This window comes from Lepidochelys kempii, chromosome 1 (genome assembly GCF_965140285.1).
Source record: "Lepidochelys kempii isolate rLepKem1 chromosome 1, rLepKem1.hap1, whole genome shotgun sequence".
NCBI lineage: Eukaryota > Metazoa > Chordata > Testudines > Cheloniidae > Lepidochelys > Lepidochelys kempii.
The window spans coordinates 140,306,360-140,323,455 of NC_136380.1; the positions used below are offsets into that span (position 1 = coordinate 140,306,360).

General features: G+C 40.9%; 1 protein-coding gene across 9 annotated transcripts in view; it reads right to left on the bottom strand.

Annotated features, from left to right (window-relative positions):
• Window positions 1-17,096, bottom strand: part of PHKA2 (phosphorylase kinase regulatory subunit alpha 2) — a 70,839-nt gene that overhangs the window by 42,909 nt on the left and 10,834 nt on the right. For all 9 annotated transcript variants that reach the window (XM_073356658.2, XM_073356649.2, XM_073356639.2 and 6 more), the window contains 11 exons: window positions 16,519-16,566; window positions 15,621-15,789; window positions 13,598-13,680; window positions 12,206-12,286; window positions 10,042-10,140; window positions 9,576-9,722; window positions 9,303-9,356; window positions 8,574-8,696; window positions 4,568-4,663; window positions 2,884-2,991; window positions 1,654-1,732 (listed from right to left, as the gene is read on the bottom strand). In XM_073356658.2, the coding sequence (XP_073212759.2) occupies window positions 1,654-1,732; window positions 2,884-2,991; window positions 4,568-4,663; window positions 8,574-8,696; window positions 9,303-9,356; window positions 9,576-9,722; window positions 10,042-10,140; window positions 12,206-12,286; window positions 13,598-13,680; window positions 15,621-15,789; window positions 16,519-16,566 (1,087 nt within the window). The remainder of the gene's footprint in view (window positions 1-1,653; window positions 1,733-2,883; window positions 2,992-4,567; window positions 4,664-8,573; window positions 8,697-9,302; window positions 9,357-9,575; window positions 9,723-10,041; window positions 10,141-12,205; window positions 12,287-13,597; window positions 13,681-15,620; window positions 15,790-16,518; window positions 16,567-17,096) is intronic.

Here is a 17,096-nt window from a genome sequence, read left to right on the forward strand (position 1 = left end):
AACCAGAATCATTCTCCTTTATTCTGACATCACCCATCATAGCTATTTACCCACAATGTGGGTGTCTAAAAATGCTGAAGGCCTGAGTCTTTCCTGATTTGCCAACCCCAGTTATACCACTGGGGGTGCAAGAATGTGCAGAACAGCATCTGGCATTTTATTTCCCCAGATTTCTCAGCTTCCCTCCTCCCCAGAAGATGTCACTGTAAGACACTGTAGTAAGCCAATTTATCTGTGTCAGTGAGATACAGAGACTATGAATGCTATTTATTATTTCTATAGATCAGAGCCCTGTTGTGATAGGTGCTGTACAATTACAGAGGAAGACCCTACCCCAAGGAATTTACAATTTAAGGCCCTGATCTTGCAAAATGCTCTGCGTGGGGTTTTGCCAATATGGGTCAGTTTGCTGGGTCGGGATCTAACAATCTAGCACAGACTTGCTAGTTAATACTATTGCATTCATAAATATTGACAAAAAGTGAATTTTAAATTTGCAACCATGGATATCTGTACTGGAAGTGAACACTATAAAGTTTCCTCTAAAGGAACAGAAACAGTCCCAGAAGGAAATACCATCACCAGTAAGAGAACACTCCTCCCCTAAGGTGCCAGTTTGGATGTGCATGCAGGATCTGTGAAACAATCCCATAGATAGTTCTGGGGGACATCTAGAGCTGTAAACCACAGGCTCTGTGGTATTTGCCGAGATAAACTGGACAGACGGCAGCTAGTGTCACAAGTGGCTGGGAGGAAGGAGGGTTGAAGGCTGCTCCTGACAATCCAGGCTCCTGACTGCTTCTCAAGGGCTGCACAGATGGGCAGTGGAAGAGCTTTTATCCCTTGATCATCATCACACTGCTGCCAGGTATCTGCTACATTCTCCTAATTTCACCTTTCTGGCTGCTACTCCCACTGAGGAAAGGAGCAGGTTCCTGGCAGTGGTACTGGGGATGCTCAGGAGATAAAGTCTCTGTCCCTGCCTCTCTTGGACATACTTAAGTAGTGGCTGTAAGCCTGGCCTGTCAGCAGCAGCAGCCTGCCTGCCTTCTACTAGCTAGTTCATCCACAACCTCCAATAAGTGACTGGGTTTGGGGATTCCCCCATTAGGAAGTCATTAGGATGGTCCTGAGCTCTCCTGCCCCCACCACACTTGGTTCCTTGAGGGAAACGCACAGAGCTTCACATATGTCACAGTGACTGGCACGCTGTCTTCTCAGCTTCCTGTCAGATCTGCCCTCGTCATCATCCCAGAGCATGCCCAGACCTGCCTTTTCCCCAGGAAGTGGATGCAGGGGCTGGGAATCTGGCAAATTCAATCTTAAATTGTTAACGAAAGAGCTTTAAAAACAGTAATAAATTGCAGTAAGCGCCTCCACATGAAAAAAGCAAGCATGATAAAAAAACCCACTCTCTTAGTTTCTCTGTCTCAGATATCATTCACTAGGGTATCCACATGCCATGCACTAATTAAGAAACATTGAGTATGCCCAGCAGTGTAGCACTGCATAGTGACCTGCCCCTCCTCCTTCACTTCACTAGTCAGAGCTTTTTTATTTATTTATTTTTAATTCTGCCTTTCTTTCTTGAGGGGGTATAACCACCTTCAGCCCATTTTTTTGCCACAATGAATCAAAAATGAAATCACTCACTTTGCACCACCACATCAGGTTTAAAAGCAGTTGAAAATCTCCTATTTAAGGGATCAATTTCTCCAGGAGCTAGAAACCCCTGTGATAAAACAGGAAAAAAAAAAAAGAACCCAAGTAAGATGCCTTTAACATTCAGTCCAGTTATAGGGGATCCTCATGCTAATCATCAAACTTCCACAAATGTAACATAAAACATCTCTGTCCCCTATTTCACTCTGCAGTATTTTCAGTAAAAACTTTAGTTCTAATTTTAAAAAAAATACTGCGGGAAAGGTGTTTATTGTCAGGACTGAAGTCAATCCATGTGCCCATCTTTCACATGATAGAGTGGGAGCACCTGCACATTACTTGGTTGCTTCTGTCATTTTTTGACACCAGAAAGTTAACCCTTTACTGAGTCAGTCATTATTGGGCTCAGTCAAGGACTAATACGGCGTGAATCTCAGAAGACTGGAGGTTCAGTACAGTTTGGATACGCACTTGAAATGCCTATGTAAACCTATGGAAGGATCTCTCCTGCCTCACACACTCCAGAGTAGTGTCTAGCTCCTTCCTTGTGACCAACCCCTTTCCTATGATCCCTCTCAAGCTCTTGACTTTCCTCATATCTCTAAGACTGGTGGCAGAGCCCAGCAACAGCTGAGGCCAGTCCGCTGTTTGGTCCTGCTGCCTGGCCCTTTCCACTTTCACAGCAGTTTGGGAGCCTGCCCATTAGTCTAAGCCCAGAATGCCTTGCAATGTTATCTGCCAAGGAAAACCAAGAGTGCACAATGTGTGTAGTTCACAAGAAGCATGCATACATGGAGACTACACAATGGTTTACCCGACACACTCTTTGTATCCACTGGAGAAACCCAGATAACAAATCTCTTGCTCCACAAGTTGAAAATTTCCTTACAATGATGAAATTTCATGTAGCATATAAAAACAAGATATGCTTGGGTTTTCAAAGATACTCTTTTGCTTCGCTCTAAGAAAACATAAGGTAAGATATGGACTGAAATGAAGTTAGCTGTAGGTCAACGCGAACAAACACTTTGAAAATAATTTAATTTGGATAGAGAAACTGACAAACACCACTTCTACCGACTCACAGATATGATTCTGCCACAAAATATACTGCATCCAGTTGACACTGAATGAGAGCAGGCTGGACTGGGCAGTACTCAGAATTCACTGCACCTCAACATGAACTGAAACATTAACTCGCTGGTTTTACAGATAAATTACCTCTGCTAATAGGGAACTGAGGATGTATAAAGACTGGCCCCACAGATGAGGCAACTTTCCACCTGGGACACGATCCACTGAGTGAGGATTTTCATACTCCTCATCCACCTGCCAACAAACATAAGCAAGAGATGAGCCCTACCTGGTTATAAGAGATATTACAAATCATATGTTTAAAATACTTTGTGCTGTTAAGGATCTGGACCTTTCAGATTTTTAACTTGCCACCATTAGTGATGATGTATTGGTCCCTCCCACCCTGCTTCCATCTCTTAGATTGCACACCGACCTTTGTACAGTGCCTAACCCAGCAGAGCCCCCAGCCTGACCAGGCCTTTCTGGCATGAATAAAACATGGAAGTGTAAATGATTATATTATATTCCTCTCACTCCTATTGTTTCCTTCCCCTCGAAGGCTGTGAATCAATTTTGGGTCTCCTTTCTGATCCCCTGCCAGGTAACCCTTGTATACTATTGATGTAGGCCCACCTTATCTTCCTGGAATGAAAGCTGCACATGTACCCTCAAAGTACACACTATCCTACCATTACTGTGTTTGTAACAATGGTTCACAAAGAAAGAAATGGGGAATTCTGTTAATAAAAAAAGGCCATTAATTTATTTGCACAGTAATATAATGATGACCTGATGAAAGAGAGGGAAGGGGGAAATACTAGAGAATTTTATTATACAAGAGGCTTTGTAAGATGTGATCTGACACAAAAGAGGTTAGGCAAAGCCCACCCTACTTACTTTTTGAAATCCCTACCAGATTTACACTGTTTCCAACTGAAGGCCACAAGAGAGGTTCAGTGCTATGCTTGCACATAGCAGGCAGGGAGGTACATCTACACTCTTATTTAGCATCAGATTTGTAAAGAAGACTGGAGATGTCAACACTCCATCTTTAAATATTCTGGTTTGCACTGGATTTAATGTCCTTAATCAGTGAGGACTGGTAAATTTTGGAATGGGAGGGAGAGGCTGGCCTAGCAGGAAGGTATTTGAGAGGTTAGTAGCTCAAACTGGCAAAGGGCTCCAGCTGGCTGGCTGGCTTTGTTGATCAAGAAGTGGATCAGGTGGATCCCTAACTTCAAAGATAACAAAATCTGATTTATCTTGGATTTATCTCGGACATTCAGGTTTTGAAAAAACACACAGATGATAAACACAATATAAGAGGCAGGGCAGAGTTACTTTACATCTTCTCAGGGGATCTGTTCTCATTTCAACGTAGACACATTTCTCACTTTTATTCCCTTGCAATGGCAAAAAAACCAAAACTAAACTAAAAACAACAACATTGCAAAACAGTTGTCCTTGTTTTTTTTCTGTAGACAAATTTCTAATCTGGAATTTTTTTGACTAGCTCCAATACGTCCACATGCACTCAGATAAAAACGGACTCCATCATATTTTTGTGCCTCTTTCATAACTGTCATATCAGACACCTAGTCATTTGGAAACATGAAAATTTACCAGAGTCTTATCAATGGGAGCTGTGAGATCTTTTTTAATTGAAAAAGTCAAAACTACTGCACAATCATTTTAGTTAAGTACAGGAAGTGACAAAGGCATTTCTCATACTGCAAACCTATACTTAACTACAGGAAATGATCATGCTGATACTTATTTTGATATCTGCACTTTGAAAGCTACAAGAGCTGCTGCATTGCCACAATACCTTGTCTGGAGGGACAACATACAACTCTGGCATCAGAAGAATTCCATTCTTTTCTCTAATAATTATTCCCTCCAGGGCCTCTCTGTACTCTTGAACCTGGAAACAAAAACAAAAAAACGGTAGAGAAAGCTCATATTGCCTTAAAAAGAAAGAGAAGCTAATGTTATGCAGCATGAAAAGAATATTATACAATGCTGAAATCTTAGAACTAGCTAATAAATCTGCTATAATTAATTCTAGGCCTGACTCAAGACAGTGCAGCAGTGAAGAGATCATAATGTGTTGCCAAATGCAAGACCTGGATTCAAATTGTAGACTCAGTTTCTAGATCGGTGAGCAAAAAATCCTTATTTTAAAAATAATAATAGTTCAGCGTTAGCATAAATTCTCAATCTGGGGGTGGGGGGGAGAGGGGGAGGCAGGGGGAGAATCACCTCTAAAAAAGTCAAGACTTTGCTCCCTTTCTTTACAGCTTATATGGGAACAGAGGTCCTTATATGGGAACATGGTTCACAATATGGAAAATTTTGTGGACCACTAAGGAAGAAATTGTATTTTTAGATTCTCTTTCAATAGGCCAATACAAATTGCCATTCTAAAAAGCATGCCGTGACCTCTTATGTACAAAGAATAACCATTGTTACTTGTTTTAAATATGCAGCTGGAATGACAAAATGGTTAGGCACTTGTTTCTGATTTTGAGCCATCTCTCTCCTGTGTGCCCAAAGCATTCATTTGATTCATTCTCCTCCATTCTTCATTTAGATTCAGGGAATCTATTTTGCCTTTCAGACATCTTCCAATCTCAGCTGTATCAGATTTTGCGAGATTTTATGATCCAAAATGCATTTGATCTGAGATTTTATTCACTAGTTTTGTTGAACTTCCCATTTTAAATTAATTATGTGTCCCCATTAGGTTGTGGGGAAGAGAGAACAAAAGGAGCTTTTTCACTGGTTTATTGACTGGCTTTTTCTTTCAAAAATAAGTACAACAAAAGACGTTTACATTGTACAGCTTTTGACTTTCTCAGAATCCTCTGGCGAGATTCATAACTGGAATCAGAATCAGAGTAGAACCCATCTAAAATTCTACAATTTCTGGGGGATAAAGAGACTATAAAAATTAAACAAAAACACAAGAAAAAATAGGTTTGAAAGTAGGGGAAAGCTTTCTTTAAAGATATGCAAATTAATAGGGCTCTGGTAACACAGGTAATGATCTACTGGATAAGGCCAGCGATCCATTACTCTAGTGTCTTCCTGCCAAGACTGGCCAACATCAGAAGACACCACAAGAAACCCCGTAACGGATAATTACACAATAACCTACCGGCCGGTTGCTTCTTGACCACAAGAAGTTAGTGGTTGGCTTATGTCCTGAAGCATAAGGGTTTATATCCCTAATAAATTGCTATTCTCTTGGTATTCAAATGCGTCTAGTCCTACTTTGAATCCTATTAAGCTTTTAGCCTCACTGATTGCATTTTTAAATAAGTTTATGGGATAATGGCCTAAAACTGGATGGATTGATATGAGCAGCAAGTAAAGCCAGTGCCTTGCTGGGTGCTTCAAGTTGCTGGAGTCTGCTCTAGACACAATGTGCAGAAAATAAAAATGAATAAGTTTGTTTAACAAACCTGTACATTTATGAATTTATGCTGTAGTTTTCCTTGGCTTTGTTTTTGTTTTGTTCCCCTGCTCCCTTCCAGGTTCTCTGACATAAGCTATTGAGTTTGAATTAGTAAACATGAATGAAACTTGCTGCATATTCATGCTTGTCTATTTTCATAGTGGTTGTTTGTTTATGGACTGTAGTATAGACTGAGCATTCATATACATTCATTAATTTATTCTCATTACATCTCAGTGACATAGAGAAGCATAATTATTCCAGTTATACAAATGAGGAATGGAGGCAGAAAGATCAAGGGCCTGATCTAAAACCCTTTGACATCAATAGAGAATGACTCCTAATGACTTAAATGGGCTTTGGAGCAGGTTATACAAAGAAATCTATGGCACAGCTAGGAAAATGTAGTTCTGTTTCTGAGTCCTCATCCAGTGCTTTAACCAGAAGACTATCTTGCAATAGGATGGTGACTACTGGGTGGGGTAGGGAAATGGGTTTTCCCTGCCTTTTTCCATGGAGAAAGCAGCACAAGCACGGCAGCTGTGGAAAGGGGTAAACATTTTCACTAATGTTGAAGTCCACATCGAAGTGTGGAATTAATATTTCCAATTTCATGGAATATCTTCTTCTAGAGCCACCAACTACCATTTTTTTCTGATTTATCTAGTATTCAACATCATATAGACATAAATCAATGTCATTTTTTAGAATAAAAACTCTTAACTTCAGGCTAGATACCTCAGAAACTTCTGAAACACCTGGGAATCCATTCAACTGGGTTATTATAGCAAATATTGTTACAGTAACTATTATAGCTGCTTATCGCTGTGGTATACCAAACTTCTAAAAGTCTATCTACATTGCAGGTGGGATCACCTCCCAGTCCGAGTAAAAACTGATTTGTGCTTGTGGGCTCAAGCTGGCTCACTAAAAATAGCAGCGTGCATACAGTGGCTCGGGCTGCAACTAAGGCTCACAAAAGCCCACCCGATCCCTTAGGCTAGCCCACTGCTGTTTTTGGTGCACCAGTTTGAACCCTGCGAGCATGAGTGTGTCTGTCTGGGCTGACATGGAGCAGGTCCGGGGGAGGCTTAATAGTCGACCCCAGTAGACACCACATGTACCACGACTCAGGGACCAGTGCTGAATGAGCTTCAGCTGCTAGGCTCTGTAGCTGCTGATAATCACAAAAGTCCAGATTCACAAAGGTATTTAGGCTCTAAGAGGCTAAGTGGCTGCAAGGCTGGCAAAAAAAAAAAAAAAAAAGGAAAAGATGCAAATACTATAGGTACAGTTAGTTAGTTAGTTATACTATAGGTATAGTTAGTTGGGGATTGGTCCTGCTTTGAGCAGGGGGTTGGACTAGATGACCTCCTGAGGTCGCTTCCAACCCTGATATTCTATGATATCTTGCAGCAATAAATTCCACCGGTTAATTTTGCATTTCCTCTCAAGAAGCTGTGCTCGTGTTTTTCTATTGTACTATGGCCATCTAGGTGTTTCATAATTCTCTCTCTAGCTATTCTTTCATTCCATTTATGTACAAGGTACTGAAATGAGGCTTGCTGGTCGGTGATTCCCGGCATCACCCCTAGTGCCCTTTTTTAATGGGAGTACAACATTTGGCCCCCTTTCAGCCGCCTGTACACTATGTGATTTTAATCATACTTGTGTTAGTTCCTCAGCCTCTTAATTCTTGAGTTTCTTCAAAACTCTTGCATTGGTACCATCTGGTTTGGGTGACTTGTTGCTATATAGTTTAAATAGCTTCCCACAGCACCTCCTTGAAATGATGATCATTAGAAGGCTGGCAACTTTGCACTCCTGGAGAGGGAGTGCTTGAATCAACAATGAAAGATAATTAACCTACTCATTCCATCAGCAGAAGAGAAGCTCTTCAAGGGGGCCAGTCCCAAGGCACAACAGACTGGGTTTGCAGGTGCCACGCACAGCACTGGGGGGAAACGGTCAGGCTGCTGGGAGCTCACTCTGACAGGGAAGGGGGGTATCAGGTGTGGATGGTGAATCCGTGCTATGCAGATCCACTTGACATTGCCCCTAGAAACTAGCTCCCCGGGGTTTTGTGACCCTGAGAAAGCCGCGGAATGGCTCCATTGCCGCCTCACTGCCCATGGTGGGGGGAGAAGAGTCCTTCCTCTGGCCTCCCGCAGCGCCTCCCAGTACATCTCGTCAGGCATTGTGGAAGGTATTTCCCTAAAACAGCCAACACTGGGATCTAGTTGGGAAAGTAGTCCAGGGGGATTTACTCAGAAACGAGGGAAAATAACGGACAGTGCAAACAAGCAGAGTAACAGCCATACTGCTGACTGCTTTTCCATTCCAGCCTAACTCAAGCAGTTTGCTCCTTCCTTACCTGAATTTTGTCCCCATTGAACACTCCATCAATTAGGAAGTAGGTCCAGAATACTGGCCACTCACACTCTATATTCTCGAACAGTTTGAGCTCAGCAGGATCATAGTGTAACCTGTTTGGATCCTAAAAATCAAATCATATTAATTTAATATTCTATACATGATATGAACAGATGTGTGTCACACATAAACCCTCTAAAGCCAAAGGAAATACAGGATAAAGCCACACACCTACATTTATCACCTTTTCTTCTCACATATATGTACCCACACGTACTCAACCAAACCCCTATGCAATCCCAGAAACCTAGATCTTATCAAGATCACCTTTGCTCTGCCCACTGTTTGATGACTGTGTGCATGGGGAATTAATCTTTATACCCTATTGGTTGTGATTTTGAGTGTGCTATTATGTCCCCTTAGGAACCATAACCAGTTATAAAAAATGTGTTTGATTTTGATATTAGAATGGCGAATTATGTTTTCCTGTTGTTAATAACTGTTTTTCCATTATCTAATCTCCTTTGGCCAAGGTTCATTGTAAGTGTGGATATGTTGCTATTTGGATTGTATAACACTGTGTACTCTTCCTGATGATGCAGAATCTTAGTTATGATACAGGCTATCACTTTATGTAGCACAAAATAAACAAAACAGGCATGAAATTTTGACAAATTTGGGTTAAAAAAAAATCTTCAAAATGTCTACTGAAAATCTGCAGAAATAGGACCTCTCTTGGTGTTTTGTATCCATCTCGAAGGAAGCGAGAGCAGCCATAACGTCCCTGTGGAAAAAAAAATAACATTCCTGAAAACATTGACATTGCACAATAGAAATTCTTTGTTATTTTACATTACTTCAGGGAGGGGAGAGCTACCTCTTCCTCCTACTCACACCCATTGTGCCCTGCAATCTTTCAGCTAACTGGCAGGAGAAGACAACTCAATGTATTACCTCCTCTCCCCACAAGCAAACAGACCAAGAAAAAAAAGAGAACTCTTACTTGCAATTTGGTGAGGATTTCACTTTTGGTTGCATTAACAACGTTCACATCCTCCACTGCAAAAGCTGGGTAAGAAATAATGGACAACAGTCCAGCATCAATCTCCTTTGACGTGGATGCCCTTGGCAACATGGAGTATAGAATAGACTGAGCAAAATACAAACACAGAACAAAATATGTAAAACAATCAGTCTCATTCAAGGGATTATGTCAGATGCAAAAAGAGCGCATAATCAGCGTTCAAAACAGCTGGGAATTTATTGAATGAGAACTATTTAAATGGGAATGGTCAAAGTTAGTCATTGGTGGCATGTAACCTACTCTACATAGGATACACAATGTATTGTGTGAAACTGTATGCTGAAGTTCTGGTTTCGCTTAGTCAACATTTTCTACAAGCAGGGTGCTTGTCACTGGCTCGTTTGTGCTCCCTTACAGCAAAGGAACCTCGAAGGCTGCTCTTTACCTGGCAATGTTCAACTTCATCAGGAAGGACGTGAATCACGGACTTGCTCCCCCCATGGGCTCCAAAAAGGTCTAGTTCATCAATTGCTTCCAGTGCAGCCTTCAGAAACACAGACACATATCAATCCAGATTTGTGCACTTCCCACCTGATCCAATGCCCATTGAAGACAACAGAAAAATGCCAATGGACTTCACTGACTTGTGGACTCTTACACACTTGATAAGAAAGCATGGGAATTTCTGACCTCACTCTTTTAGAAAAGAGAGAGTCATATTTATGTATTTAGATTTAAGCAAACATAAGATGACTCCCCGCACTTTCCACCTGTTAAAAATGCAATGCATAACAATCAATCCATCTCTATTGAATCAAGAAAATATTGCCAATCTCCCCATTCCTCAAATTCCCAAAGAATCCCATGCCCCACCACTCCTGAAGTGCCCATTCAAAAATAAGGGCTTTACAGCATGCCTCAAGGTCAACTGACTGAGGCTATTTCAGTTCAAAGGAGGATTATCATATCCTTCTAGTTCAGCTTTTACAGTCTTAAGAAGGTACAGGGGAGAGCAGGAATATTTCCAATGAGGTGGGCTCCTGTGAAGGAGCTGCAGAAGCATCTGTAACTCTGCTGGGGCGGGGATCTTGGACCTGTAACGGGGATGGGACAAAGAAACAGCTGGTGCCTGGATCTCAGGAGCCAGGCAGGCAGAGCTGTACTTCCCACAGAGCTCTCTCCTGGAGTTGGTGTCAATGGAGTTACACAAGAGGTGAATGTGTCTCCTTGTCTGTTTTCACCCTAGGTATTCACTGCAGTGCAAATTGATTTCAGACACAAGCAGCATACAAGTAGAGAACACAACCCTTTCTGTCTTGTTCTTTCTGGAGACACGGATACACAAAATCCTGCAAAGCTAATATCAGGAGTGTTATTGCCAAGCTCTGAAACTATAAATAGCCTCTCTCTACTGGTCTGCTGTACAGAGCAGGAGATCAGTGTTTGATGACAAGAATTTCCTGTAGGGGAATTTACAGTTGGACCCAGGGGAGACTTAAAGGCGATGTACAAAGCCCATCAAGATCCATGCTGCACTGCTGCCATGGGAACAGTTGTCCTCCACTTCACATTTCCTTTCCTTACCTCTTGTATTTGTAGTGAAAGAGAGTAAATGTATTGAACGAAGAAAACCAAATTTCCTTTTGTGTAGCAGCGGGTTGCTTTGCTTTCCCACACATGCAAACACTTATGTTTTGTTCAGTATTACAGAAGATTGCTCAGCTAAAAGCAAACATGCATTTTTCCGCCTGCAGTGCGTCAGCAGCCAGATAGCTCACTCCCAGCAGGGATACACAGCACAGTGCTCGCTCCAGTACTGACAGCGGCCAGTACAGATTTTTCATAGGAAGGCACAAGACAACTATGGAGCAAACTTAATCCTACTTCCATCAACATTTGGTTGGTCTACAGCAAGAGCATGCAGAATTCTCCCTTTTACTATCTAATGTGTCTGCAGATGTCTCAGCATCCTTATAAATCCTTTTTTTGATCTCTACTTATAGGGCTCCTTATAATCCATTTTGGAAACCTACTAGGCTCTTGGCCTCAAGTTACTTGGTGGCAGTGAGTTCCACAGATTAATTAGGCACTGTGTAAAAAAGTGGATTCTCAGTTTTAAGTTTGTTGCCTTTCAATTTCACTGAATGTCTCTTTGTCCTTACTTTGTGAGACAGAGGCATGCACAATGCCTGACTTATACCTCTATTATTCATTTCCTCTCCAAACATTTTTTTTTATTTAACTCCTTAACCAAGCATTCTGTTACTTATCCAGAATTTCCTTCACACCTGAGAGCACCATGGAAGCAGCATACTTAATATCAAGAGAGAGCAAGCACTTTATGCTAGTGCATCTAGCTAGATCTCTGAAAGATTCTTAGCCCCCTCCGAAAAGAGACATAGCTAGGCTTCAGAGATGAAAACTAAGGCCGCAGAAGGACTAAAATGACATTGAGATTTATGTGCAATCTCCACTAAAATACATATTCCGATGTAATCAACTAGCAACCACAAGGTCAGATGAACCGAGACAGTGAGGCAAACAAACATGTTAGAGAGTCACCGTTCTAATTCTACAAATGAAGAACAAACCAGTAAAAATATTCTCACCTTGGCCATGCCTACAGAGCTTGCATTCAGTTCAGGGATGCCCTGATTGGTTTTATCACCACGTTCCCATATTCCATAGTCCTGAAACAAAAAGAAGGAAAAACAGACGAGGTAAAAAAATCACAACCCAACAACACCGTTGGAAGGACCTGTTTATTTATGGAGTTAGGACCTGATCCTGCAAAGGCTTACTCATGCTTAATTTTGAATTCAATGGGACCTCAGTGGTTCTCAAACTTTTGTACTGGTGACCCCTTTCAAACAGCAAGCCTCTGAGTGCGACCCCCCTTATAAATTAAAAACCACTTTTTTATATATTTTTAACACTATTATAAATGCTGGATGCAAAGACTGGTTTTGGGTGGAGGCTGACAGCTCACGACCCCGCATATAATAATCTCACGACCCCCTGAGTGGTCCCGACCCCCGGTTTGAGAACCCCTGTCTTACATGCTTAAAGTAAATCTCATGCAAGTAAATCTCAGCAGGATTGGGGCCTTAGTCATGTACTAGTTTCCTGATAGATGAGGAATGTCAAGGCAAAGAAGGCAACTCCCACCCCATATACCTTCTCCCAATCCCTTCACATCACTACTCTCTCTTTAAAAACAATTTGGCAATTTTTTTCTTTTTTTCACAAAAGAATGATTTTTTTTTAAATGAAAATTGGGACAATAAGTACCAAGAAACAAAACCAAATCTTACTTCACATTATGATATGATACAGAAATCTCTACTTTCAGAGAACAGTGACCAGGGACCCCCATTGGTTGCCATGGTGCTGCTCACCAAGAAAAGTGCTATTCCAGAATGGCCAATCAGGCTCATTAGGAATTCAAAAGTGTATCGGAGAACACAGTTTGGCCCATTAACTTGCACTTCCTTCAAGGCCAGTCTGGGTATTTTTGTGCTTGTATATTTCTCTTTTAAACAATACGGTAGGTTAAATGGTTTATCAAAGCAAATTCAGATATCATCTCAGACATGCAGTTCTTTCTAATGAGGTAATTTCGCTCATGTGCACTGAGTGAGATCGAGACTTCAGAGCCTCTCTTAACTCTAGCAAGTTCAGGCTATATATGTGGTAAATGAAACTTTTAAATGACTGAACTTGGGTTGAAGTTCTTCTGAAAGAACCTATCCTTAAACTTTAATCATTTAAGGTCCCCACTTTGGCTTGTTTTCCTGCATATTCAGAGCAGCAAGTTCCAAGCAATGGGAATGCTGTTTGAATTACTGTATAAATCAGCTATGAAATCTTATAATCAAATTTGCTGCTTCAGCCCCACCCTTTAGGCGGAATACATTCCTTCCCGGCAGAGAAATAAGAAATTCTGTTCAGTCAGTTCCTAGGAAGTACTCAAATTGTTTATATATAAACTAAATACTTACAGCGACTTTATAGGCAGCTTCTATGTAAAAAACAAGATTCTGTATAAAGGCAACTTCATCAAGGGTGAATACAATATGCAATCCTGATTAAAAACAGAACAAAAAATTACATTCCTACATAAAAATTGAAATGTTTGACAGAAAAGAAGTTCGAAATTTTCATTTTATTCACTAGCAACCAATGCCTGCTGAAATCAGTGGAAAGATCCCTATAATATCTGCAGTTGAGATAGCACTTTAAAGGCCACTAATACATGTTGTTTCAAAGAGTCATCAAAATATTAAACTCTCCGGGCCACATTCACACACAGGGTGAGTGCCGGAAGGGTTGACACCCACTTTTGCCGGGGAAGACCGTTGCAAGGGACCCTGAGGATAGAAGGTATCAGAGGACCACGTGGCGGGTGGCATCTGTAAAACATTCAAACATGGTGCCAGTGAGCAGGGAACCATGGCCAGGACAGCTGGCATTCATTTCATTTAGGACACACCCCGCCCATGTACCTATTCGCTATACCAATACTGACTTGGACTCTAAATACATTCTATGGGTGGCAGACCCGAGATCATTTATTCACTGACACTTTAAAAACTCCCACATCCTAATCTGGGTCTATGCTGGTTATGTGCTATATATGTATCTTGTGACTGATATATGTAATCTCTCATAACTCAAGACTGACCCCACATGTACAGTACCTTCCTTCTTAACTTGCGTAAACTTGATTTTAAGCATTAGCTTTAATAAAAGTTTTTAACTCTGATCAGGCTCCCGGCTGATCCAAAACGTAGCCCAGTCTAATCTCTCGGTAGGGCAGCAGTGGAACTAACACCTATCCTTCACAAGCTCAATGGACTTATATGATTCAGGATACGCTTTGTGCTTTGCACCTCCATGAGCCAGCTTTTCTGAAACTGCCCTTCAAGTGATTGTTTTCTTAATAAACATCTGATCCTACTGATCCAGATCTCTATTCACAGAGACGTTACGTCCGTATAAGTGCACAAGGAACTTTTAAATGTAGTACTCCCTGCTCACATATTCTATCTACCATATTTTATTCCATCCCAGGAATATGAAATATTTTCCTGCCAGTTATCAAGGAGCCATATGTTTGGCACCAAAAGGAAATAGATATGCTGTTACAGCTCACTGTACCAGCCCCTCTTCACCTCTAAAATATTACGCATGGCGGGAGAGGGGGTAGCTAGGAGGAAGGCAGCCATGGGAGGCAAGTTTTCGTTTTTGAAACAACTCCATACAGAGTGATAGCTCATCTGCTTTCCTACCGGCACTGTACCCTCAAGACTCAGACTGGCTGGGAATCCTGCTCTCAGTAACCAGACTTGAGGCTAATCACGGCCTTATTTTTTCTGACATTTTGCCATAGGTCATTTAAATATTTAGCTAGGGACAATGTTTAAGCAATAACTGCTTTCACTGCACAGCTAGGTAAATGATGCAACTGCCATCTCTTTTATGGAAGATACTCCTCTGCAAATCCTCTCTGGTAATGCACTTAAAGGAAAGTGCTGATATTTGCGAGTGCTCCTATGAAGAAAAAAGCGACATGAGGTTCACAAGCAAAAGTAGAGCCAGGGAAACCCATTCAAACCATTATGCAGAGTATTATGCACAAAACCCAAGAGGCAGACCTGATTTCTATTTATACTTAAAAGAGCTTGAGATAAAATAGGGACAGTGCTCCCATTGTACGTAGAGAAGTGGAGAAACCCCTCTGGTCAATCAGTAGCAATGCTAACGTAAACCCAAAGGTAGTCACATCCGGTCCTCTTGTATTTGAAAGAGGGGGCAATCAAAACATAGTTATGGAGTTCTGATAAAAAAGGGCTGCTTCTCCCAAATATATATTTTGGTGATTTTTTTAGTATACTCCATTTTGTAGAAGAAAGGCAGATTTCCACACTATTAAATTGTGTTGTTCTGATGGAAGGTAACTACAATGTTTAACTTAACAAAAAATCTGCACCAATGATCACGGCTAAAACATCTTCTGCTTACCTGATGCAGTCATCTGTGCCAGGAAGAGCAAGAAAAGGGAAGTTGCATCTACTTGTAGATGTCCCCACTGGTCATCCCCTACTACTGTGGAACAAGTGGCTGAGTTATACTTGGCATGCAAGCAGTCCTTTGTAGTCTGTGTGTATTTGAACTTCTCTACTTTATCCACCTAAAAAGAACACCCAGGATTTTAAAGTCAAAAAACTTTGCAAGAGGTTTTTCAGCCAAGAACATACATGCTCCAAGAATAGGAAATAATATGTTGGTGCTCTGACTTTTGTTATCTTACTCTTATATGCTCCAATTCAGCGAAGCACTTAAGAATGTGCTTAAGTGCCTTGCTGAGTTGAGGCCTTAGTTACAGCTGTGCAATTTATTTGCCCAGATATAAATGCAATTTGTCATAGGTGTGACCAGTCATAAAAGTATAACAGAGCAGAGTTTTGTTCATAGCAATTGCACAGGTTAAAATACTTTTATTACACCCATATTTGTACACACAGAAATCAATCCACTGAAGTCTCAGATAAAAGAAAAGAAATATCTGTTCTGAAATGAAATGCTTTGTAAATATAACAAGCACTTGTCCACAGATATGCATGGTATAAACGTATTTCCCCATATGCAATACACTTATATGAGCGGTGATTTAAATTTTAATTAAAGATGTATTGCCATTTGTTTCAAATCTGTGAGACGAAGGGAGGTGCCAAAGGGATGCATTCTTTATCATACAAAAAGGACTCCAGAGAACCACTAGTCTTGGGAATTTCAATCACTCCTTCAATCTGGGATACCATATTCTCATAATTAATCTCGCCCTTTCATGCACAAATTGACTTTAAAGCACCAGATCTGACCTTGCAACTGAGTAAATACTCCTGGGTTATTAGATTACCTGTCTCATCATACATTGCAAAAGTCCCCGCATCAGTTTCACAACATTCTGTAAGAATAAAACAGAATAATTAAAGTCTAAAAATCACCAGTCTGCTTACCTGTATTAGACAGTATTTAACAACAAGGCTCAGGGTCTCTACTACTGGCCTGCCATGCGTGTGAACATGAACATCCTGAAATGCTTTTAAAGAAATACATTTCTGTGTGTTTTCTTTTCCAGATTTTTGCCTTGAATGTGCTTTTTGGAGAAGCTGATACGCGGTCACTTGAAAAAATATGGTATTCTCATCTCACTGTTAAATGTATAAGAGTGTATTTGGTGTTTAAACGTCGTGAAAACTAGTGGGATATTACTTGCATTGTTTTCATGTATCTGTATCCCATTATAATGTAATAGCAAACATTTACATCGTGCACACCCCTGCAACTAAATAACCCATCAAAGGAGAAAGACACCTTGTGGGATGCAAGTGAAGAACTTAAACAGAAAAGTGCTAATTTCAAAGCAAATGGTCATTGTCTGCGATGATCGGAGGTCAAAGACTCAAAATGCATTCCTCTATCTCCCCATCATGA